General features: G+C 39.6%; 2 protein-coding genes across 2 annotated transcripts in view; one reads left to right on the forward strand and one right to left on the reverse strand.

Moving 5' to 3' along the window:
* Positions 1–4,756, reverse strand: part of CEP126 (centrosomal protein 126) — a 44,893-nt gene extending 40,137 nt beyond the window's left edge. The window contains exon 1 of the mRNA XM_086616298.1: positions 4,026–4,756. Within this exon, the coding sequence (XP_086472424.1) occupies positions 4,026–4,756 (731 nt within the window). The remainder of the gene's footprint in view (positions 1–4,025) is intronic.
* A 3,191-nt stretch (positions 4,757–7,947) lies between these two features.
* On the forward strand, positions 7,948–22,955 carry ANGPTL5 (angiopoietin like 5). The gene is made up of 8 exons (XM_009982290.2): positions 7,948–8,046; positions 9,766–9,913; positions 10,905–11,008; positions 11,539–11,632; positions 12,400–12,500; positions 18,566–18,686; positions 19,752–19,937; positions 22,636–22,955. Exons 1-8 carry the CDS (start codon positions 7,948–7,950, stop codon positions 22,953–22,955), a joined length of 1,173 nt encoding a protein of 390 aa, XP_009980592.1.
* The last annotated feature ends 3,856 nt before the right edge of the window (positions 22,956–26,811 follow it).

Raw genomic sequence — 26,811 nt, forward strand, 5'->3', positions numbered from 1 at the left:
AAGGCGAACAGAACCAGGCTCCTTTCAGTGGTGCCCAGGCACAGGACCAGAGGCAATGGGCACAAACTGAAACACAGGAGGTTCCCTCTGAACATCAGGAAACACTTTTTTTTACTGTGAAAGTGATCAACCACTGGCACAGATTGCCCAGAGAAGTTGTGGAGTCTCCATCCTTGGAGATACTCAAAAGCCATCTGGACATGGTCCTGGGCAACCAGCTCTAGATGGCCCTTTTGTAGCACAGGCCTTGGACCAGATGACCTCAAGAGGTCTCTTTCCAACCATTCTGTTGGGAACGGTTAGAAGTAGAAAACAGACTGTCACACTTCACAGTGCACTCATGTCTACTCTCCATATATTGGTAGAAAAAAATATGAAAGAAACAATTTCAGTTTTGAAATTATAAACCAGCAGTGCCAAGAATAACTTCTGATACATGCCTTGTCAGGAAGAATTTAGGGTGCTGCCAGGTGAGAATTTAGGGTCCTGCCAGGTGGAGCTTAAGGAAGTCATTCTACCCTTGAGAAACCATCATCACAGCTAACACCTTTACATATGTTACAAAGCTAATGGATCTTGGCTCATACACAGATTTGAGACACGACCTGATGGCTGATCCATTAGCAGATAAATCACTTCCTACCTGCATAACTGTCAGGCAAAAAATATTCCATTTCAAGGGATTTTTTTATTTCCAAACTACTTTCCTCCATATATGCAATGACCTTTGATTTTGAATTATATTTCACAGCTTATTAATACTGTATGCACTTACTACCTTTCTAACATTAGACAACTAACTCCTTTTCAGTTATTAGGGGAAGACTTGTCACCACAGACTTCCATTTGAACTGCTTATTAGGCTTGTAATTATGTCATTCTCAATTTTCACAAACAGAAACAATTTCATTTTATGAATACCATACCTAAATTTCTAACTAGCTTACCTGAGTAACTTGGATTTATGCTCTGTTTCTTAAGGCTGCAATGAAATTCATATGGAAATGTATTTATACATCAACGAGCATTAGCTTAACTATACCAGTCTATCGAAAGTACGCAGACTGTCTGGTATTTGCTTTTGCATTAGAGTATAATATTTCAAGACCAGTAATACAATAAACAGTGTTCATCTGAGATGCATAGTGTTACAGCAGTACTGTTCCAGAAAACTAAGTAAGCTATTTAATCTTTGGGCTGAGACTCAGTTTATTATTTGCAAAGGTTGTGGGTCGCACACTGTCTTTAATCACTCCCAGGTGATTATACTTCCATTTTTCTTTGTATTTCAAAACATATGCTGACAACACATACTGTCAAGCTAAAATGGCAGTATAAACACTTTCTACTTGTGAGTTATCAACATATTCCAATAAGTAAACACTGTACAACAGAAATCATTTGATACAGGAACTACGGGTGATGAGCATTAGTGACTTAACACCCGGCAGAGGAAACTGGTTAGAGACTGGAGACTTGCAAGGAAGAACCCATCTGCCTCTACAGTACACACAGTCGAGTCTCCTGCATGTGTAAGTACAATTGATCTCAATGCTAGGAAAAGCCCTCTATGCCTATTAAACTACTTACAGCATTGCACTGAAAGATCTCGGTGTATAATTTACTTAATCCATTTGTCGCAGAATACTTCATGACTTCCCATTATCAAATATGCAGAACGGCCAAATATGCAAAGCTCTGTTTAAGATGTCAAAGCAGAATAATTTAATTATAAATACAATCCCATACTAGAAAGACTTTGCTTTGTGTTTATTGGGAAGTGGGAGCAGAAAGCCTGCCACGTAGGGCATGCTGTGCAGCTGTTACGCCAAGCAGAAGAAAAGCACACACTTCAGAAGGTGACAACTGCCTGCCTGCTGACCCGTACTGTACATCTGAATGCATTTTCCACATATCCATTGAAGCTAATAAAAACCAGAATAACGCTAGAAATGGAGATGCATGAAATGAAAGCACTACTTACCTTTACTTTACAGAGCAAAAGGTGACCACAATGAGTTTTCAAAAAGTAGCAAGTAACTCAGAATTTGTTCTTTTTATATTTTATTTGTACTATAACAAGAACTGAGCTGGTGAAACTTTTCAGCCTAGATTCCTCTAGAACAAAGCAGTGAGGCTATTTAACAATGTGAACATGTGAATAGTAGAAATATATTGAGCTGTTTCAAGGCTTTGACTCTTTTTTTTTTACAATCTCCCATTAGAGGAATTTGAGTTACTTACCTTCTTCTTCTGTTTGTCTCTATCAAATATTTCTGTGCCCTACTCCGACATATTTTTTGATCTTTTTTCAAAGCCTGACGCTCTTCTTCTAAATCCCTTTCAAAATGAAATGTTAAAGCTCTGTCCCTAGCATTGTGTTAAGGACAATGGAAACTGTATGAAACAGCTCATTAAAAGATTAAAAACCTGTATGATTGACTTTACATACCTTTTTAGAAAAGGGGAAACTTTATCCATGAGATACAAAACACTGTACATATGGCATATACAATATGCCTTTTGACTAAGTAGACAACAGTTGGTCCCACAAATGCCTGTCATGGTCATGCCTAAGTTTATGTTTATCCAGAAAAAAATGTAATTGCATTTTCCTATTTACAGTGATTTTGACAGAGGCTTTGCACTCAGCTTTCAGGGTATCAGCAAATGTAAAATCTCACCTTTATTATGTCTATTTGAATGTACATCTTTGTTATTATCTAAATCTGTAATGTATGGACACATTTATCACAGGGAAAATGTTTCATTAGTAAAAACAGCCCCCTCTCCATCTAAAGGATTAGTTGCTTATACTGAAATTCATTAATATCACTGGATAAAAGCTCTCCACAGAGCAAGATCAGTCCTGCCTCACTTCAGTGATGATTTAAGCAGCACTCTACAGGCGGAGTTCAGAACTTGTGTCGGTATTACTTGGGAGTGCTGGTGGACGAGAAGCTCAACATGAGCCAGCAATGTGCGCTGGCAGCCCAGAAAGCCAACCGTATCCTGGGCTGCATCCAAAGGAGCGTGGCCAGCAGGTCAAGGGAGGTTATTCTCCCCCTCTATACTGCTCTTGTGAGACCCCACCTGGAATACTGTGTTCAGCTCTGGAGTACCTAGCACAAGAAGGATATGGAGCTGCTGGAGTGGATCCAGAGGAGGGCCACGAAGATGATCTGAGGGCTGGAACACCTCTGCTATGAAGACAGGCTGAGAGAGTTGGGGCTGTTCAGCCTGGAGAAGAGAAGGCTCCGGGGTGATCTTATAGCAGCCTTCCAGTACTTAAAGGGGCCTACAGGAAAGCTGGAGAGGGACTTTTTACAAGGGCATGTAGTGATAGGACAAGGGCTAATGGCTTTAAACTGACAGAGGGGAGATTTAGATTGGATATAAGGAAGAAATTTTTCACTCCGAGGGTGATGAAGCACTGGAACAGGTTGCCCAGAGAAGTTGTGGATGCCCCATCCCTGGAAGTGTTCAAGGCCAGGTTGGATGAGGCTTTGGGCAACCTGGTGTAGTGGAGGCTTTCCCTGCCCATGGCAGGGGGGTTGGAACTAGATAATCTTTGAGGTCCCTTCCAACCCTAACCATTCTATGTTTCTATGATTGTATTTCTTATTACTTAAATTCAAGAAAATAAGGATCCCTAAGTTAGGATGGAAAACACAGTTCCCAATGGCAGTATGTCTTAGAAGAGGGAAAACAAGAAAGTTCTGAAGTTGCCCGAGAAGTCGACTTTTCTACAGCAGTTTAAAAAACCCAACGCACGACTTTCATTGCAAGCCACCCCTGAGGCAATCCCTGACGGCAGGGCAGGGCGGGCGCTGAGCCACCGCCGCTCCTTCCCCATCACGGCCCCTTCCCCATCACGGCCCCTTCCCCACCGCCGCCCCGCACGGACCCCACGCAGCCCCGTTCCCCCCTTCACCGGGCGCAGAACGACCCCTCCGCCCCGCCGGCCCTGCCCCTCTCGCAGGGAGGCCCTCCCCAGTCAGGCCGCCTGACCCGCCCTCACGGACCGCTCCACCGCCCGCCCGAGCCCTCGCGGTCGGCCGAGCCCGCCGACGGATACGCGGAAGGATACACGGAAGGAGCCCGCCTCCCGCCCGCGCCGTCCTGGGGGCCGCCGGGGAGGTTTTGCCCCCGTGCGGCTCTGCCGACCTTCTCGCTGGGCGCCATTCAGGGCTCCGGACCCACCGCCCCCATACTGGAGCGCGCCGCCGTCAGCGCCGGGCGCCGGCCCGCGCCTCAGCACGGTCCGGCCGCGCTGCTGCCATCGTAGCAACCGGAGACGCCGCTTCCTTCGCAACGGGGCGGGGCGGGGCTGCCGTGAGGAGACGGAGGGGGAGCGGCTGAGGGAGCGGCCGAGGGGACGGCGGGGGAGCGGCTCAGGGAGCGGCTGAGGGAATGGCGGGGGAGCGGTTGAGGGAGAGGCTGAGGGGACGGGGGGGAGCGGGTGAGGCGATGGCGGGGGAGCGACTGAGGGAGCGACTGAGGGGACGGCGGGGAGCGGCTGAGGGAGCGGCGGCGGCGGTTTGGCTGGCGCTGCTTTACTGGCGTTCAGAGCAGGCTCGAGGGGCCGGGCGGGTGAGAGGCGCAGGGAGCCGGAGGTCGCCGGCCCAGGGTCGGAGCCGGGTGTCGGCACCGCGCTCCGCCGCCGGGCGCGCTCCGCGTCTGCCCGCCTCTTCAGGGCCAGCGCTGCCGGACTCCGTGCCCGGGCGCGGTGCTTGGCTCTCACCGGGCTTTGCATCCTCGCTGCACTTTTATAAACAACAGGGTGCTTTTTTTTTTAATGTAAAAAACTGGCATCCGAGCAAATGCGTTTCTCCTTAGTTTTGCAGAGCAAAGGAAACGCCTCCGTGAGCCCGTTGGTGCTTGCGGGTTTGCAGAGCTCCCCGCGGATGTCTGTTAAATGTGTGTACGGTAAAGACCTGGAGTTAACAGGATAAAACATTTCCTTTTAACCGCAGGGTGCAGAAATCGCAATGCAAAAAATAAAAACGTGAAATATGTAAAATTGTATGAAACTTTATACAAAATTATAAAAAATATGTTAAAAAGTAAATAAAATTACACAAAGTAAAAAAAACCCCAACAAGTAACTTGTTCTTAAGACTGAAATTTTTTTTATTTCAGGCAAAGCAGGGTGTGTTGTCTTGGGATATTGCCATGCCTTGGATGAGCTGTCAGCGAAAGGCTAAATGCCTTGGTGTTTTCCTGGCGAGACATTTCTTGGCTGTTGTATTTGAGTTTAAACCAATTCTTCTCTCTTTCAGTGTGCAGCTGTTCTATGTCTTTGACTAGGAGGGTAAAAATAGTGCTCGGCATTTGTAAAATACTTTTCCTCACAGAACCCCCCACATATTTGTAGCACAGCTTGTGATGTAGGTGTTATTAGTACCATTTTACAGTCTAGACCACTGATGCTCAGGTTGTGAAACGTGCTTAGTATTTATAACATCCCATTTACCTTAGTTGAGAAGAAGACTCTAACATGGAAGTCTTTCACCTGTAGTTCAGAGTACCAGCCCCAAATTCATCTCTGTCCAGTCTGAACTCTTCCACGCTGCAGGTAGAAGACTGGTTGTCACTCTACAACCTTCCATGTACTTTTCAACCCACATACGCTTTTAAAATTCCAATTTGCCTGATAAAATGCTGTGTTTCATTTAGGATACAGTAGAAGACTTTATCGATATGGAGGACTAAGTTACCCAAACAGGACTGAATCAGAGCTGGGAAACAACTGCAGAATTTGAGCCCGTGTCACACCTACGAAAATTCAAGTTCATGGTCAATTCATGCCTACAGAATTGGAGCTTCTTTAGACTTCCAGTACAACTTGCAGCTTCACCTTAGATATCTTCTGAAATTTAGAATTAAAAATAATCTTCTTTTCTCCTTTTTACCTTTTTTTTTTTTTTTTTTTACTTTTGCATAGCCTTTTTACTTTTGCATAGCACCTCCTAGGTGTTTCGGTGTTTCTCCTTCTGAGTAACCCCACATCTTTCAGACTGCGCGATGAGGATGGCTAGCTGAGGACCACGTATTGCAGAACTGTATGATTATTCTGAGGCAGCAGGCAGCCTGACCTCAAGTGGCTGCAAAATGGAAGGTCCCACTCTGGCAGCTGCTTTCAAAGAAGTTTCATAAATTTTACTGCGGGCTAGAGACTGATATTCCAGTGAAGGATAAAGATCAGCTCTTAAATCTTTGTGGGATGGGTTCTGAATTTATTGCAAAACTTATTTGAAGGCTTGAGCTATGCTGCTGCAGAATCACATTTTTCTTTCCTTCTTGTTCCAGCGGGGATTAATCTGCTAATGCCCTTTAGCTTTCCTTCAAGCTTCAGTTTAACTGTGTAGGTAGCTGCACAGGAGAAGGAGTTCAGTCAAGGTTCTGACCATTTTAACCATTCCTTCCAGAAGTTTGTCTCCTTTTCCTATTTCTGTGCATAGGAAAAGCAATAAAAACTGTTCGTTCCCTCTTAATGACATATATGGGTAGCTATGAAAATCTTTCCACCTGCTTACTTTCCTGAGCCTGTACTATGGATCACAACCTGCATCTCTTTAAGACAATGTCAACTAGTGCACTAGTTAAATGTCTTAGAAAACTGTAATGTGCCATGCAGTACTTTAGAACAAGCTAAAAATTTGATTCTGAGATATACTGAAGAACTGAAGTTGTTAAAAATTTCACAGGCAGCTGAATGTGCTCCTCTCAAGAAACGGCCAGTTACAGGTGCTTAGTGCCCTTTAGCTATTTTTAATTTTGAAAGAAAACATTGGATTAAAAACTGGATTAAAATCTGGGTTTAAAAATGTATCAACCCCCCTCTCCCAACTGCTTTCAAATCTCCTTGTAGCAAAAGCTATTTCCGGTGTATTCCAGCTTCAGACAGGGATGGAGATGAACCACAGTATCGAGACAAATCCGGAACATTGGCTGTACCAGTGTAAGGTGATGTCGAACAGTGTGTTCTGACGATCCTTTAGGAGGTCTGTCTCCCAGAGGTATGTTAGAAGCTGAGGTGTCATTCCTTCGGCCAGATCACCAGCAATTTAAATTCTCTAATGTGCATGGGGAGTTGAAAATCTGTCGGACCTTTATGAACTTTCCAAATAAACTTTCCAAATAATTTGTTTTTTGGTTAAAATGTCATATCCAGTTTCAAAAATACAAAAATAGTGTATCTGAGTGTGAAAATTTTAAGTGCCTGCTATATAGTTTTATTTATGTTTCTGTGGACTGCATTTAATCGTCGTCTTTTTCAGGACATTCTGTTGTACTTTGGCATTTTTCAGGAGTAAAAATCATTGTATTCGAATGATTGTTCCACTCTCAATATCTGTGTTCCTAAGGATGGGCTACCAGTGAGACTGAGAGAGCGCTATTGTCCTCCTGGTAAACAATTTTCAATGTAACACAAAGTATTATTTTAAAGTACTATTTTTCATTTCTCTGTTTTGAATTTGCTTTTAGGACGTACTCTAAAATTGCCTCCACAGCCTGTTCTAGTGCACCACCACCACACCAATGTGAATTTAACGACAAAATTTAACGACAAAAACTTTTGTAAAACTCAGTTAATTCTTGTTTTTCTTTCAAGTAGTCCGGACTAATCAATACCACATATATACTAGTAGTCAAAAATAGCATATAAGAAAATCGTTGCAGCTTTATCAGAATGAAGATATGTATGGTGTGTCATGTAAAGGTAATAAGCAGTAGTTGCGCTCAGGATACAAGCAGTAGCATGTAACATCTACTGTGCAATTGAAATGTGCTTTATTAAATCCAGGCATTAAAGGAATGATGTGTTGGCTGCTCCTTTTGCTGTAGACATTCTCCAGTAGTTAGCTCAGGACTTCATAGTGCACAGTCCTTTCCACGGAAATTTGAAACCTGTCAAAACCTTTGCATTTCTTCAAGTAAAAGATGAACTGCTTTGGGGTAACTTTATTGATTTGTCTTAATATTTTTTTGTTCAGCTGGGGAGAGACTGTCATAAGTAATGTCAAGCCTTGTTCATCTAAGGTAAGATTTTCAATTACTTTGCTTAGATAAGGATGAATGTAACTGAATGAATGATTTCTCAGAAAAGTGACACGTTTTTAAAATGTAGATGGCTTTATTCAGGATAGATACAAAACCACAGAAGAATCAGATATTTTCAGATAGAGGGAAGAAACTACATTGAAACTGTAGGAATTCAGTATATTCAGAACATTTTACTTTTAATGTTCTTCATCACAGCTCAGTTGTTAGGCCATATTTTTAATCTCATCTGCATGACTGTAAACACAGAGTAACTGTTGCTTGCGGCAGAGTCACTGTTTTTACTTGAATTGCTGCGGTCAGATTTAATTGCCTGTTTTATATTGGCTTTTGTTACAAATAAATATTGATTAAAAATATTTGCTTGACAGTATTTAATTGAACATCTGGTGAGTAGCTGCGATAAAGCCCTGGAACAAACCGTAGTTTCAAGTGATCTATCTATAAGTTTCAAGTAATCTGTTTAAAACTCTGACAGAATTTTTATTCCTTTATTTTATGCTTATTTCAAAATTAAAGAAACATATTCTTTTAGTTCTTTAGCATTTATCTCCAGATACAAAATGAATTACATTACATTACATTAATAATCCAGAAACCTTTTCTTGGTAAAATCTCCTCGTTAACAGTTTTATGTAATTTTCACTTTCACTTTTAAAAAGCAAAAATCAGGAAAAAAAACATTCAGTGCTTTGCCAGTGTAATGCTCATACCAGAAAGAGAAACAAGAGAACAATTTTGTTGAAGATATATTCAAGTCTAAATAAGGTTTCTTTTTCATTACATTCTTTGTTTCTAAGGATCCTATTTACATTTGAAAATACAGCATATGAACATATTGCCATGCTTTGCTGAGATTATGGAATCAGCAAACAAATACTCAAATGAAAATGTGTCTCAGTGTTTTTACAATGACACATATTTCGGGAATTACTTTTAGCATTTCTTTAAGTGATGAGTCAGAGGCATTCCCTTATTTTATGTAACATGGCACCATGGAAGAAAAAATATTAAATATGAAAATACTATTTTAAAAGAATGTTACTAAGTGTAACTACTTTTACCAGTGGTTTTATTGTTACTATTTCAGAGAATTGTATGCCTGTGAACAGTGTCCCTTTATTCTTTCCTCTGTAAGAGCATTTAAAATATTCTTTTAATGCTGAGTTTATCTGCAAATCTGCTTGGGAGTGCTTCTGTGCATAGATTAATAACTTGTGCAAGCATTTCTATGATCAGCATCTAAGTAATTAATTTAGGGACTTTCACGAGTGAAAGTGTTTTGCTAATAAGTGGTAAATCCAAAAGCCTGTTCCTTTCTGGTGACAATAACTTTGCTAGCATTTGAGATGTCTGTTGGGTGTGGTGATTCCTAAATGTGAGCTTCTTAAATGCAAGATTTGCAAGTTCTTGCCTCCAGTCCACAGTGCTCGCAGGCAGAATGCTAGAAATGTTGGTGGTGTTTTTTAAATTTATAGGGGTTATTCTTTACCTCTGACACTCTCTTGTGAGGTACAGCTAAGCAGAAGACACCTAACATCTCGGTCTCAGCTCTGTCAACTAACACTAGATAAAGCTTTAAAAAAACAAGTTTTGGAGGAAGATCCATGGAGTGATCTACTTCATTTTGGCAGACTGAGCTATTTTGTATGTGCTTTATGATCACTTTATTTCCCCCTCCATTGTTTGGTACAACAGGACACAAGGAATGTTGGAGCTGTGGAGGAACCACGCAAGGCAGAAGAGAAAAATAAATCTGCAGATATTTCAAAACAAAAAGAACAATGCCTCATACCATGTGATGTTCAAGCTAAAATTTTACGAGGGGAAAGACATTACATGTGCAGTATGTATTCATAAAGAATACTGTCAGCAACGAGCTATGCAATGCCACGCTGTGTGATCCTCTGCTATGCTGTGCTATGCTGTGCTAATTGATTTTTTACTCTTCTTGAGCACAAGTGGGAGCCTTTCACCCTGCTGCTCAGGCTGAGTATTGCTCAGAAAATCTGAGGTGCTGTCTTTTTGGGGCGCAGCTGGTGGGATAAAGTTAATCATGTTAGTCTCTAGAATCACTGGTGAGGACAGGCAAATCCAGGCTGCAGCTCAGCCCATCTAGATCTCTTTTACCCTCTGAATGTCAGTAGTTCTCTCCCTTAGAAAGGAAGCATAGGGTGTCTGTCCCTCATTTAAACACATAGTTAGGTGGGGGGGAGTTAAGTGGGAATTAGTTAGTTAGTTAAAGTGAGAGGAAATCTATACTTCAGCTTGCTTTTTATAGATACTTATACAGGACATTCTCTATTCACTGCCTGGACAAACTATAGGAAATGATGTAATCAGCCTCAGAAAGAAATTGTCAAAATTCTTGTCTTTCCCATATGATTTTTTAACATGTATTACTAATTATCTGACAGGTTTACTTTTTTCTTTAATTTATTTTTAGCATCAGGGCTAAAAAAAAAAGGAGTAGCAGAGTGAATAAGTAAAGTAGGATGACAGGAATCCTTATATGTCTGTCTTTTATTATTTTCATTTGCATTTCTGTGATATCCATTAACTGGTCATCCATGTTGCCCAATGATAAGATTACATTCTTCTTCAAATCTTAAGAAGAAACATCACTTCTTAAGATGTCTTCACTGCAGCCAGCAAGACGGAGGTTCTAAGCATCTTTGGCTTTAATCTGTGGTATCTGCCCTACTTTGGTTTCACTTTTAGGTACCCTAAGGTTAAACACCTTTAATATTCACTTCGATATCACAAATAAGTGTAATTCAGACAAGAGTATTTCTAGATTTATGATAACAAAGTGGATGAATATATTTCTTTTAAAGGAAATTTGCAGAACTCTCTTGTTGAATATGCAAGAAGTACAAAAAAACTGGTAAGAAACATGATGGATGATCAACAGTCTTCTTTGGATTACCTTTCTAATCAGGTACTTTTTTCTTTGTCGTAAAGATTTTTATTTATTATTTATCACCACAAGAATTGTCCAGCTGAGGAAAGTCAGCCATTTATATTGTCATTAAAACAGTAGAATTAGAGTCTCTATCACCATTCCTTATATCTCAGGTAGGGTGCGAGTTCCATTTCTACAAAAAGCGATAAGCACCACTTGGTTCCTCCACGTTGATTGCTATCTCCCGTCCTGTCATATTTCTGCAGATGATGTGTTATATTATCATTAACTCTGATAGTACAGAGTTACAAACACTGTGCTTCAGTACAGATAAAATGTCGTAATCAAACTGAATGGCTTTTTTTGAATTAACCAGAATTGTGCCTAAAAATTATTTTGGATGAAAAAATTAAAAAATCAGACCAATTCCCCTATTGAAGGTAAAAATTACTAACACATCACAAAAATGAAGTTCAGATTATGTTTACTGGGAGTCAGAAATAACATCTTTAAATGTAAAATTCCTAGTTGCAACCTAATTGAAGATCTTTTATTTGAATTTGCAGGTGAACGAACTCATGAACAGACTTCTTCTTTTGAACGCCGAAGTTTTGAGAAAGCATTTGGATCCACTTCCTTACAAAGCAGTTCAATCTCATGGTAAGTGTTTTTTGCATTTAGTCTTGACCTCATTTTATCTTTCTATCTTGACAGAGAACTAATTAAAGCAAAGGTAAGCAATTTTAACATTTCCAGTATTTATTCTGTGTAAGTAACATATAAACTCTGGAAAATTTGTGAACTGTTTAAGAATGTCATCATAAAGACTACTTTAAATCATTTGCAAATGCTAATTCTGGGCATCCTGTTTAGAATCTTGTTGATTTTTATACTCACAAGACTGAATGTGAAATGTTACGTCTCAGCAGTTCTACTGGCTGTAGAAATTGCTTGTTCGAGTGTGTGTAACACAGACCTAGCTTAACTCTTAGAAGAAAAGGGGTTTTTATGTATATATTATGATGTAAAGTCTTTGCAAGTATAAATAGAAATATCTGCAGGAAAAAGATATTCTTCCCCAGATAATGTGTCTTTTTACTCAGTACAAGTGATACCCAAATAAAATCTGCAAAATGACCCAGATACATAATCTTTAATTTCTGTATCATATCCGTTAAGATTAGAAAGAACTTTCTCTATACAGTATAATTTATGCTTCTTTCTGAGCTTAATAGAGTTCAGAGAATTTTCATTTATAAAGTAAATCCATGACAAAACATGATTTTAAAGTTTGCCTGACAAGAAAATGCTATTTTAAGTCATTCATAAGTTACCAAGAAAGGTAATATTCTGTGCTTAAGCTATATTTGTTTTTTTCTTTTTAACATATTTTGCTAATGAACGTGATCAAATACTTTGTTCTCTAGGGTTGGATTGCACTGATATTAAAGATACCGTTGGTTCAGTTTCAAAAACTCCAACTGGTCTGTACATTATCCATCCAGAAGGATCAAATTATCCTTTTGAGGTAATAAACGTAACTCTCAGGATAGTCACGATTTGCTTGAGAATATGCACTTAGAATATATTTAGTAGATTTAAACCGTTTTCCTTGACAATTTCTCGACAGATGAATAAGAAATGTATTAAATCATCCAAATGTGTCTGCCATTACTATCATTTTGACAAGTTTCTCATTTTCTACAAAGAAATTTAATCTCTGTCATAAGATCCCATCATAAGATCCCTTCATCTGTTTTAATATACAGTAAAAAATGTACCTAAGAGGAAAACCCAAGGTATTTTCCAGAACCCCTTTTGGACATTGAGAAGTCCCATTCTTTTTTACTTTGGAGATGGAAAACTGAGGAGCCAAGTGACTGATCCATTTGGCTCCTAAAGTGGGACCTTTGGCTTTCTGAATTACTCTGCTGGAGGACTGTATAGCGTTACCTTCTTTTGAGATGTGACTCCGCTAATGCCTACGGCTTGGACCATGATATGGCATAGGCATCTAAATAAAGGTGCAGATGTACATTGGTTTGAGGAGCAGGTGCTTAGGTCTTGTCTGAGCATCATTATAAGTCAGTCTTGAGGCAGAAAGGCATCTGAACGTTCAGTTTTCATATCCAGTTTGCAGGATACACATTCTTAAGGCAGAGAAAAGGATGAAATTCAGCATGAACTGCAGCAGTCATGCTTCCTATCAGCACCTGCATTTTCTGTAATTGCTCAGTTATAGTGCTCATCTAGGAGAAGAGAGTTTTGGGTTAATTTCCTCAGGCTTAGGACATTCAGATCCATGCAAACACAAGGAATACTTTGTTTATTCTGTTTACTTCCATGTCAGGGTGTTCTACTTAGGAAAGTCCTTATGCATAGTGGAAAGACAGATATGGCACTTTCAAACCTTTGGTTTTGCAGTACAAGCTGAGGTCATTAGTTTTTGGAGAAAAATTGTGGAGTTTAAGCCAGCTAATAAATAGCAAAACCTAATATCTGACTTTATAGTCTTCCTATAACAAAGGAAAGATGAATCCCTTTATCTCTAGCCAATTGGAACCCCACGAAAAACAACAAAAAAAAATTGCTCAAACCAATTATGAAAAGGCTTCAGAAGTATGCTGGGATCTGAAAAGAAAATGAACTTGATTCTGCAAACCCCTGATAGAAAATCCTGTCATTCTCTCTATACAATGCAGCGAGCTCAGGGCAAAGACGTGTAACTCATCGGCAAGTTCCTTCCAGGTAAAAGAAAGGCAAAGACAGGTAGACATGACAGAACAACCACATTTATAGTATGAAGGAAATGCTGTCTGCCTCACCCCAGGATGAAGCATAGCACAAAGTGAATCTCTTTCACAATTTCTTATGGATTGAGGGGGATTCCACTGAGGAAATATTCATACCTCACCCAAATTACTTTTCCTGAGAGATGGTATGACTAATCTATGTGAGAAAAGTGATTTCTCAGTTCACTTACAGCTTTTGGAAAATAAATCTGAAATGATAAAGTTCCTTTCACTTCAAAAGTATTTTTGACACTTTTCCACATTTAAAGGTACTGCCAGAATCTGCAAATCAGATATATGAGTGGAAAGGTTCCTTAAGGAGAACAAGAAACAAAAGGAAAAATCATAATAATTTGATTAAAAACACAAGGTAACAATAAATAATGAGAAGAACCGTCTGCACTCATGAAATGAGTGTCTCATTTCTTGTCTGGTAGATGTTACACAGAACGGAAAAGATAGTGCCAAAAAGTTCTCAGAGAAAAATATCTAAAATATGTGTGTTCCGTAAAGAATGTTATTTTAAGGAAAACTGTTTAATGCAAATTAGTGCATGTGTTGAAGTAAAAAGGGTACAAGAGAAATGATAGATGAACAAAAATATCAAGACATTAAAACATAAACAAGAAATTGTAATGCATTTTAAGGGACTAATAGCCAAGAGTTCTGGAAGTTCTGCAGACTAGCAAAATAAGAAAAGTACAAAGAAGCAGAAAACCATAGCAAGAAGCTAAAAAACAGAAAGCAAAGCCAGCATGAAACAATTTATTTCAATGAGGGCCTTTTCAGCAATAAGCTGCTCTTTAAACGTACCTGAAATGAAACCAAAATGTCTTCAGAATCATTTGCATGATTATACCAGATAAATGAAGAAAGCTATTTGAGGTCCCTTCCAACCCTAGCCATTCTATGATTCTATGATTCTATTTAGACAACTTGACCCTGTTCTCATGCTTTCATGTTTCCATAGAATCATAGAATCATAGAATGGTTACGGTTGGAAGGGATCTCAAAGATCATCTAGTTCCAACCCCCCTGCCATGGGCAGGGAAATCCTCATGTTTTCAAAAGTGAGTATAGGTCTTGATGCTTAATTTGGGCTGACTGAAACCTGAATTCCAGGAGCTCTAAGAATATCCAGTTTCAGTGGCAGTGGCAGGTTCTTGTCATCTCAGAAAATTAGTCTCAAATGGGCTTTTGTCTGAGCATTCAAACATGAGGTAATTAAAACCAATTTCACTTCTGGAAAATTGAATCATGATTGCTTTCTAATACATTTTTCAATCAGTAAATGTAGATCCATGATATTTCTAAGGAGAGTCAGACAAACTAAACAACTGTTTGGAATATACTTCTTATACACACTAAAGATGGAAAGGGAAGAAATATTCAGCAGAAGCACCCTCCTCCTCATTTAATTTAAATTGCACCTGGCACAGTCATGGCCCTCATACCTTACACAATATGAGACACAGAACAAGCTCTAAAGTGGATTAACTATTATAAGGCTTGAAGAAAGAAAACTGCATGATTTCCAGCATATAAAGGATTAAAGAAATGACACAGCAATGATTGTTTTTTTGTGTATATCTCATATTTTTACTTAGCTGTGTACGTTTTGGTGTCATATCAAAGTAATTGGCTGATGACCTTTCATATACAGCCAAATCTGCTCCTTCTGAGAATTATCAACACTCCCACTGATTTATATTGGACTGAAGATTGCTGTTGTGACCAAGTGGGCTCTTCTTTGTATTTCTGACTCACAGTGAGAGGCGTAGCCAAGCACGCAGTCATCCTCTCAAGACAGTGGCTGAGGCAATGGGATTATTTTTAATGAGTTTTAGGTATTTGTATCTAAGTATTCATTTTGGAATCTTTCGTATTTCTTTTTATTTCAGTTCCGGTCTCCTTGGGTGACTGAAATCATATGATTCCCCAAGCAATAAAGCCCATAATTTTCTTTCATGCACATAACCCTTACAATAATTCCTGCAGTATTTCAGTTGCAAAGGTAGCTCAAAGCATCCCATGGCCTTGACTTGAGGATCCCAGATTGCCCCAGTTGTATCAGATCACATTGCAGCTCTGTACTGTTGTTTTCTTATCTTTCACAGAGAAGATGTTAAGTCACAGAGGTTCTGAATATGATGTTGGTGTGTTTCTGCCAAGGAAAAGTCTTTGGTCTTACGGAAAATGTTTGGGTGGTACAGGCAATGGAGGTGCAACACATAAAGCTCAGACTGCCATAATTTTTTTGAGAGTTAGACTGACTTTCACCTAGACTCTACTTTTAACAACTGGCTAAGATTGCAAATCTCTCTTTTCTGAAACATATTCCATTATGTACGTTTCCTATAACATGAACAAAAAATTCCTACTTTACTCCATCACTTGTGCATCTGCTTATTGTTGTTATTTACTGATAAGCAACATTATATTCTGAAGTTACTTTTGTTATCACAAGTAGCTTAATGGCTCCGTCGCTGTAAGCATTTTCCAGGTTAATTCTCCTGATTTTAGTAACATTGGGAGACACAAATGAGCCTCTGTTTTTAAACACTAGTTAAGCATAGTATCCCCTAGAAGTACTTTGAACAGCTTAGCTGGTGCAGTGTCTAAATGTGCATTATGCACCTTTCTACACTAGGATGCCCAGACTTTCTAATCCCTCTCAGAACTGGTCAAACACTGGCACTGGGGACATACTTGAAAAATACCCAGAGTGACCTGGATGCATTCCAACTAACTTTAGGCATTTAGCTGAAGTCCGTACAGAGCAGCCAGGGGTCTAGGGGCACTTTGTGTAGAAAGTGGAGGTGACTGACATATGCAGAGGGTGATTTAGATCTTGATTTCCCAGAGATATGCTATGAATGCACATTTCTCTGTATAAGGACGATTACAGGGGAGACAAGGGCAATAAGATGCCTAACTTTGGGAACTCAATTATGTGTCTAAAGTTCAATGGGCTGAGGAGAAAATGTACGACACAATGTGGTATTCCACAGCAGAACAGAGAGCAGCTGGACCACTGCCATTTGACATGTTGTTGGGCACCAATTTGACCCATAAAGATTCATAAATTTCAGAGTTGATCTTATGTATTATCATGGAATCACAGAATCATAGAACGGTTTGGGTTGGAAGGGACCTCAAAGATCATCTAGTTCCAACACCCACTGCCATGGGCAGGGACACTTCACTACACCAGGTTGCCCAAAGCCTCATCCAACCTGACTTTGAACACCTCCAGGGATGGGGCATCTACAACTTCTCTGGGCAACCTGTTCCAGTGCCTCACCACCCTGAGAGTGAAAAATGCTTCTTTGGATGCAGCCCAGGATACAGTTGGCTTTCTGGGCTGCAAGCGCACATTGCTGGCTCATGTTGAGCTTCTCATCCACCAGCACTCCCAAGTCCTTTTCCTCAGGGCTGCTCTCAATCCATTCTCTGCCCAGACTGTACTTATGCTTTGGATTGCCCTGACCCATGTGCAGGACCTTGCACTTGACCTTGTTGAACTTCATGAAGTTCTCACAGGCCCACCTCTCCAGCCTGTCAAGGTCTCTCTGGATGGCATCCCTTCCCTCCAGCGTGTCCACAACATCACACAACTTGGTGTCATCTGCAAACTTGCTGAGGGTGCACTCGATCCCACTGTCCATGTTGCCAACAAAGATGTTAAATAGCACTGGTCCCAGTACCGACCCCTGAGGAACACCACTCGTCACAGGCCTCCACGTGGACATTGAACCGTTGGCCACAACTCTTTGAGTGCAACTATCCAGCCAATTCCTTATCCAACGAATGGTCCATCTGTCAAATCCATGTTTCTCCAGTTTAGAGACAAGGATGTCATGTGGGACAGTATCAAATGCCTTGGATAAGTCCAGGTAGACGATGCCAGTCGCTCTTCCCCTATCCACCAATGCTGTAACCTCATCATAGAAGGCCACCAAATTAGTCAGGCACGATTTGCCCTTAGTGAAGCCGTGTTGGCTGTCAACAATCACCTCCTTATTTTCTTTGTGCCTTAGCATAGTCGCCAGGAGGATCTGCTCCGTGATCTTGCTGGGCACAGAGGTGAGGCTGACTGGCCTGTAGTTCCCTGGGTCTTCTTTTTTTCCTTTTTAAAGATGGGGGCTATGTTTCCCCTTTTCCAGTATTCAGTGGGACTGCTCAGTTGCAGGCTGTTAAACGTTCACATTGGGACTTTCCTGGATTGGATCCCCTTCTTGTTTAGAGCTTTTTTGCTAATCTATCATAAATTATTATATACTGGGTTATTGCTACCACTTTTTCCATTCCCACACCTTTATTAAGGGTTCTACATTTCCCAGGCATTACAAACACAGTATTTTTGGGGAAGAAGGTAAGATGGGGAGAGAAAGCACATAAGGAGTTGTGTCTATTTTGCTTTGCTGAAATAAGGGTCTATTCAGTGTCTGTGCCTGTATCTGTAATATTTTGCATGATTAATACATGACATTGTATGTTGTTTCCATTTCTTTCTATTATTAATACACAGCAACATTTATCAAAGCTTATTTATTGTATCTGATATGAGCAGACATTTGTACACAACAGTTTCTACTGGTTGAGGAAATATCCAAATCAAGCAGTTGAAAAGAACATACAAGAAAATACTGCAGCTTCATTTTTTATTTTCTTTGAGATTTTGTTAAGATATTTGAAAGGTATGTTCCTTCGCAAAACTCTGACTAGTCACCTTTAATTAAAATGTTTTCTTCATAACAGCTGCTTCAAGAATGCTTAATCATATCTGTGTCTATTTTAGGTTTTATGTGACATGGACTTTCAAGGAGGTGGATGGACTGTGGTTCAGAAAAGAACTGATGGAATCATTCCATTTCAGAGAACATGGTCTGAATATCTGGATGGATTTGGTGACCTTTCTGGTATTAATTTTAAATACTCTAAAGTGCTTTGGGCCCAACGTTTCTGCTGTCTTTATGTGAGCTACGTTCCACTAAATTGTGTGGGATTTTTAGTAGTATATAGACTAAATTCTTGTTTCTTAAAAGTTTTATTTCTACTTAAGAGGTTTTTTTCATCAAATCTATGGTGTGATCCTCTCAATAATGACTATCACCCTACTAGACTCTTTAGCCATTGCTCATCTTCTATGATCTTCAGTCTCAAAAGGGATGTTTAAAATGTTGTGATGTTTTCTTCCTGAAATAATGTATAAATTGCATTTCCCTCTGGGTTTTTTTTTTTTTTTTTTTTCAGATTTAAAAAAGCCTTAGTTGGTTTTAATCACATTTGCAAAATATGTCCTTAAAGCAGAGAAAAAAAGTAACATTTCACCATAGGGAACGCAAATCAGAAATAGAATGGAAATATTTCAGTATCTAATACCAACACAACTGTGATATTACCTTTACTGCCACCTTTCATGCAGCAAGTCTAAAACCAGTTGCTTTTTCAGGAGTTTACCTGGGATTGCAATAAAAGCACACAACTTTTCAATTATACAAAAAAGCACAGCTCATATGGGGCAACTTTTCAGGGAAAAAAGAGCAATCTACAGAGGCAGCAAATCTCAAGAACAGGGTGTGAGTTTTGTTGTGTTTCATACAATGCTAACATCTATCATTTCTCAGTATTCTCCTTAGGAACACTGCTGAATTCTGTTTAATCAAGTGGATCTTTAGCACATCCAGGTTTTGTGTTCTTCCAAGGTGCACTGAAGATAAACGTGTGAAATTAATCATGTGGGCAATTTTCAAAAATGTCATAGAGAAAAAAGACGCCAGCATAGGAATTCTTTCCATGGATTTCCCAATTAAGTAGGAAGATTACTCTGCACCTTAATTAGTCTTTCAAAGGAAAATAAGCCTATCAGACTTTTATTATACTTGTTTCAGGAAGGACAGTAGAAAAACTAGAAGAAAACATTTTTTCTCTTACACTTTCCTTTTCTAGAAGTTTATTGACTGTGTATTGTATTTGTGTTTTAGGGGAATTTTGGCTTGGACTGAGGAAGATTTTTCACATAGTAAATCAAAAAGCTACTAGTTTCAGTCTTTATGTGGATTTGGAATCAGAAAATGACAAGCATGCCTATGCATCATATGATGGATTTTGGATAGAGGATGAAGCATGTTCTTTTAAGATCCATTTGGGGCGTTATTCAGGAAACGCTGGTAAGAACCTCCTTCAGAAGAAGTATTTAAAGAGAGCTACTCCCTTTCTTAATGTGAAAAGATGCACTCGAAAGAGTAATACTTAGGATCTTACTTCTAATAATTTTTTCTCTATTTGGTGCATAATGTACACAGATAAATGGTTAATGATGTAGTGATTGGTTATGCCAACGCGAATCTTTACATAATGAGACATCGTTTTATTCTATTGCTTCAAGGTCTTCAATGGAATAATAATTGAACAAATGCTCCTTTAATAAACTAAAATGAATAAAAAGAATACAGGAACTTAATGGATTCAAGTCCACAGAATATATATATAATACATAAGGGATTTAGTGTGTGTGTGTATATCTATCCTGTGGTCCAGTTCTTCAGATGTCCATTATTCCCTCCCAAATTTGCTGATGGTAGCGGAAGTTTTCCTGATGTTGTTGCTTTGGTTAGTTCAGAAGTGCCCAGACAGTGGCGTAGAAAGGATGGAGAAAGAAACTGACTGGAACAAATTAGGCCTGCAGTGTACAACAGTTACTGGCTGATATACAGATACCGATTAATTTACTATTCCAGACCTCCCTCTATATCATAGCTATACCAAATGTGTAAAGATTTATGTTAAGTATTACAACATGTATTACTTTTTTCTTCTAATTTTTTTTTTTTTGCCTCATGTTGTGGTTTTATAATAAAAGAACTGAGAGTCGAGACAAGAACAGAGGGAGCACCCACCAACCATGGTCCCAGGCAAAACAGACTCGGCTTTCTTAAAACAAAACAATTTATTAACAGTTGCTTAAAAAAAAAAACACAAAGGGAAACAAAACCGGTTACTTGAGAGGATAAAGAGAAAACAAGGCCAGATCTTAAAAACAACACCTCCCCACCCCCCTTTCCTTTTGTTCCCGGCTCTACCTCCCCCCAAGTGGCGCAGGGGGACAGGGAATGGGGGAGTGCAGGTCAGTTCATCCATGTTGTTACTGCCGCTCCTTTCTTAAAAGAGGAGGAGTCCTTACACCATTTTCCCTTGCTCCAGTGGATCGCCTACTCACGAGGAAAATCCACAAGCTTCTCCAGCATGAGTCCTACCCACAGGATGCAATGCTTCCCCATCGGATTGCTCCAGTGCAGGCTTTATCACAGTCTCGGATTCTTAGGGAGTTGTGGCCACTCGCTTCGGCGTGGGTCGTCCCACGGACTCTAGATGCCTCTCTACCTTGTCGTGCATCCCAAGCTCCATTATTAACAGTTACTCGTCGTGCATCCCATGCTCCACGACCTCTCTCCGGCTCAGGGATCTCTTCCCCGACGTGGGCTTCTCCACGGGCCGTGAGTGGGTCTCTGCTCCACCGAGCCCATCCCTGGCTGCAGGGGGGCCGCCTGCCATCTCGCCACTGGTTGCAGGGGAAACTCAGCTCCGGCACACCTCCTCCTGCTCCATCTTCACTGACCTGGTGTCGGTGTGGCCGTTTCTCTCAGATCTCAGTCCTCTCTGGGTGAACTCAGCCCGGTGGGCACCCCGGGAGCAGGGTGCTCCCTGAGTTCCCCAAGCGGCTCTGTCACCGCCATCTTGAGCAGGTGGCGCCGGCCCGGCACAGGCAGCCACCCGGCCGGGAGCCAGGGAGCGGGGGCAGTGCCCTTCTCCCCTCTCCTCGCTCCTGGGCAAAGCACCTTTTCCTGTTCCTTTGTCCCAGCTTAAATAGGGCAATTCGCAGAGGCGCCGATGATTGGCTCAACCCCAAGGGGGATGGGAGTCTGATCTGGTGGCACAGGGAGCAAATCCCCTCTCCTGCCACGAGAACCCCACATCAAACTATCACACCTCATATTCACTAATGTGCAAGAAAGTTCCTTACCCTCGTAATAGTTATTCTTTAAATGTGGTGGTGCTTTACTCTACCTGTATTTGTAAGGAACAATATTTCTCTGGTAAGAGCACAGAATCAGTAATCACTGGCCTCTGTGTTTTAACAATTCCATTTTGTCTCATGACTCACTCTGGAGCTTTGGGCACATTACTGGAAAATCTGAAGTTAACAACTCTTTTTGTTTCTTTTACCTTTTCTAGCACTGTCTTTGAGGTCAGAAGCCTTATGTTCGTAGCCGGTGTGTGTCACTAAAAGCAACAAGAATATAAAGATGTTTCATGAAATTCCAACTTCTTCCATACTTCTCAGTATTTCATAGATTCATAGATTCATAGATTTCTAGGTTGGAAAAGACCTTAGAGATCATCCAGTCCAACCGTCCCTAATCCCCATTAAACCATATCCCTAAGTAGATCATCCACCCTATTCTTAAACACATCCAGGGATGGGGACTCAACCACCTCCCTGGGCAGCCTATTCCAGTGGCTGACAACCCTTTCAGAGAAGAAATACTTCCTAACATCCAACCTGAATCTCCCTGACTAAGCTTATACCCATTTCCTCTTGTTCTATCACCCATCACTAATGTAAAGAGCCCTTCCGCTACCTCCCCACCATCCCTTCTCAAGTAATTTATACTTTTTCTTTCCTACGTCTTTAACACATTGCCAGCTCATTCTTGAACTGCTTTTGAAGAAATAGTTATTTTATTTTTCTAATTTATTTTTCTAATAAATTCAGAGGAAAAGTTTGTGAGGTATTCAACAAGTAAGAAATGTTATGTTTCTCCATAAGTAACTCTTTCATCCTTCTGTTTTATCTATTGTACGTAGGTGATGCATTTAGAGGATATAGAAAAGAAGATAACCAGAATTCCATGCCTTTCAGCACGTTTGATGTTGATAATGATGGATGCAGGCCAATGTGCACTATTAATGAACAACCTGTAAAGAGCTGCAGTAACTTCAGTGATAACACTGGGTGGTGGTTCAACCAGTGTGGCCTTGCAAATCTTAACGGCGTTCATCGCTATACAGGTAGATTTCTTGCAACTGGGATTCACTGGGATACATGGACAATGAACAATAAACTAGTCAAAATTAAATCAGTTTCAATGAAAATTCGGAGAACTTATAATCCATATTTCCATTAACCTACAAAACCAGAAATATCTCTCTTCTTGCAATTATGTGGGCTAACGTATCACTGCATCATAAATACCTTTCATTTTCAGTTGAACAGTTCAGTCTTAAAACTTTATTAGATATTTCCATAATGCAGTTATTCCTTTTAACTATGAAATGTCAGCATTTGTAGTGCTACCACTTGAGTAAGAAGGTCTTAAGACAGAGTTTTCAGAAAACGGATGAAGCTTAGTGTTTGTCAACTTTTATTCAACTGCCTCTTATACAATCTCGAAACTAGTGGAAAATTATAAAAAGGAGAGTAATGCTGACTTTTGAGTATGTTTTTTCTATGCTCTCTGCATATCTGAATTACAAAGAAATTTCAGCAAATTTTCTTTTAAAAAAATGTATACCTGCCATTTCCATCATTATACTTTGGAAAAATACCTTTTCTTCACCTTAGGTTAATTTTCCAGAACCAGCTCTTCTTTTTATATTCCTTATCAGTCAAGATAACACTGACTTATTTCAACACATACATAAGGTTCTGCATACTCCGAGGGCCTGATTTTTATACAAGTAAGGTAGATACTGACATGCAAGAACTATGGTCTGTTTTCTATATAAGTTTCACAGTCAAGGGGTTTCATAATCAGATTTTTACTCTACCATTGTCTATTTCACAATTCACTATGAATGAACACTTTTCTTCAAAGAAAATGTAAAACATTTAATATAACCTTTGGAGTTTTAATTTTTGGATATATAGGCCCTGATCTTACCGTTTTCATTCTTATTGGCATTCACTTTGCGAACAATCATGAGGTAATGAACAAAAAATTTTAAGTTGTATAAGTACATTTTAAATTAAGTAGTGTGAATTGTTTGAATTTCTGTCAGTAAAAATAGAGTAATATCAATAAAAATATGAATATTGTTAGTGCAGTAGTGTTTCTGGCATTTATTCTGTAGCAACTAGACACGGTATTTCTCATCTCTATTCAGTTTCAGTAGATCAGCTCTGCAGTAACACGTGGAATGAAATCAATTGAAAACTCTCTGGGTTTCCTCTGCTGTCTCGTATTTTGACCAAGCATTAATATAGCGAGAAGAAACCATCATCAGTTCAGAACCACCATGTTTTAGAACTTCTTTGCAAAGTTACATGCAGTTCTAGGAGGAAATTAAGCTTTTGATAGGGTATGTATACTGTTACAAGGTTAAGGGAGAGAAAAATTTCCTCTTTTCTTCTATGCTTGACTAGTCCTTTTACAATTGGAGGTAAAAAGTTGCTAAAAGCAGAGGGTTTCTCTCTGCTAAAGAGAGAATTTGGGGCCTATGGCAGAAGCATGGTAGGAAGTAGCTTGAGGAAAAATATCACAGGTCCTGTAGAGGGATTGTGAGAGGAGGGTAGCTCTCGCTTCCTGGGGAGACTGAATTCACTAAGAGCAGGGAGATTCTGTTGTCAAACCCTGTAGCTGTTGGAAATAGAGGTGGAGAGATAGTATGAACACCCTCTTCAGCCCTCCCTCTCCAGATTTACTAAGAATGCAATCCCTTCTAACAGCAATGTGGACCCAGCAGACCTATAAAGGTAGATACTAAGATGAAAAAGCTTCTGCAATAAGATTAACAAGTATTAGAGCAGTACGTGGTTGTTTAAAGAGTGTTAATTCTGACTGCAAGACTCGTATTAAGGCTATTATGCCAGAGAGAGTCCTCAGGACGCAGTACAACAATCCTACTGGAGAATGCCAGTGGCTAAATTTCACAGAAATTTAATGGTTTTGATGAAAGCCTCAAACTTTGACGGTGGGACCTCTGCTCTGACAACCAAGTTAAAGCCTGTGAGGGAATCTGGATGCTGAGTGAGAGCTCCAGTCTACTGACACCCTGAGGCTCCTTTTGGCTTTATTAGAATCCCTGCTTAAAAATTAAGGTGGCAAATGAAGACTGTAGATCTGTGCTGGCAGATATTACCACATCTAATTACCAGGTTTAATTTCTCCTTTGTTAGCATTGGTTAGATTAGCTGGCAGTAACAAATCACAGAGGAAATGGGCCTGAAAAGGCAATTAAAGCTTGAAGGATCATTCTTGCAAATAGACACTGGATCTTAAATTCAATTCAAATTGTAAACCTATACAAAAAAAAAAAAAAATTCTCAATATCAGTACTGGGGGGACATGGGAATGTTTACTGTTCCTTGGAAGACAAAGACATTTCCAAGACTATTTGCAGACACTACTTTGAACTCAATACATATGCGTTAATACCATTAAGTACTGCTCTACTGGCAAGGTCACAGGTAGACACTGTGACCTCTGTAGCTTAGAGTTCCTTCTTTTTGTAGATAAAATGAATTCATTTCACCCCAGGCTTGACTTGTGTCTTAGTTGTGCTGTGAGCTGGATCTGCAATGGAAACTGCAAACAGGATGAAGCCCAAATTGCAAATACTAGTCAGGTTTTAACTCCTTTATATCATTTGGGCATGAACTTCCAATATGGTGTTCTTAAGCAAGAGATGGACAATGCTTTATTCCTTTTTCAGATTAGAAACCATATATGAGCATAGAGATTGTTATGAATTTATCCTCTTTTATTTGCCATATAATCTGCTAGTCATGATCACACTTGGTGCTTCTGTGGCACCAAAACAAGTAATTAGATAATAATTAATATAATTAAATGATTTTATTTCCTTTCATGGAGTCTAGCAGCTAAGAGGATCTGAGTAAGGTTTCTATGAAAAGCTTTTGACCATGGCAATCTCATAGTCTATCATCATTTGAGTGTGCTGAAATGTATTGGTATACACTATTTTTATTTTAAAAGTTAGCATATGCTTAGAAAAAACAGAGTGCTAGAGATTAGTTGGCAGCTTGCCTGGTGCAAATCTGAAATGCAGAAATAGCAATAGAACATTTTCCATGCGATAGATAGCTACTGTCTTCAAAGGTTCGTTCCATTTCCTCTCTAAGAATAAAACAACGGTGAAACAATTTCTTAGTTAAACACAGAGAGTTTACAAGGTCATTAAAATGATTCCAGTGGTCTGTGTTCCATATTTATAGCTGATGATTCCCAACCACAATATGTAAGATTCTTGTGGCCATGTATTTAGGACTGGTAATCAGCTGGTTATTGCCCAAACAGTCTTGTTTCGACTAAACAAAAAGGAACATGTAGAGTGTAGCATCATAACAGAAACTAATCGAGTATTCCAAATAAAACGTAGCTTTGTTAAACTACGCTAAATATCTATTCCAGGAATGATACTCCAGACTATGAGGAGTTGTCTTTAAAGGACATACAATCTCTGATGATATGAAACTGCATTTCTTTCTTTTTTTTTTTTTTTTTTTTTGCGAGTGTATGTCTTCAATTTCTAAATCTCAGTTTGGTGAACTCAAATTACGTGCCCCAGTTTATGATGCTACAGTAATATAAATAAATGACAACATGGTTTCCACAGCCTGAGTACTACTGACGTGGCAGTGCAGGGTTCAGTGTATTAGACATCTGGAAGTAACAAAACAGCACAACCAAAGGCATTTTACTTTCCACTTGGAAAATCCTTAACTGGACAGTAAAAGATCGTCTAAACTACTCAGATTACTTTTTTTTTTTTTAACCGTAAATTCTGGCATGTATTTAAAACTTTATAATCAGTCATGTTTCATTAACATGAAGAAACATTTTGGCTTCATTAGTGGTCTCTGTTATGGAACACAATTATGAAAAAATACTTTAATGCTACATTGTACTGATGCTTCACTACAAAATACATAGCATGTTTATGTGCATCGTACAGTACTCCAAGTTGCAAGTAGGACACTTTGACGTGTAGCTTGACTTGAAATTTTACTCGGTCGCATGC

The sequence above is a fragment of the Tauraco erythrolophus genome, chromosome 1 (genome assembly GCF_009769465.1).
Source record: "Tauraco erythrolophus isolate bTauEry1 chromosome 1, bTauEry1.pri, whole genome shotgun sequence".
Lineage (NCBI taxonomy): Eukaryota > Metazoa > Chordata > Aves > Musophagiformes > Musophagidae > Tauraco > Tauraco erythrolophus.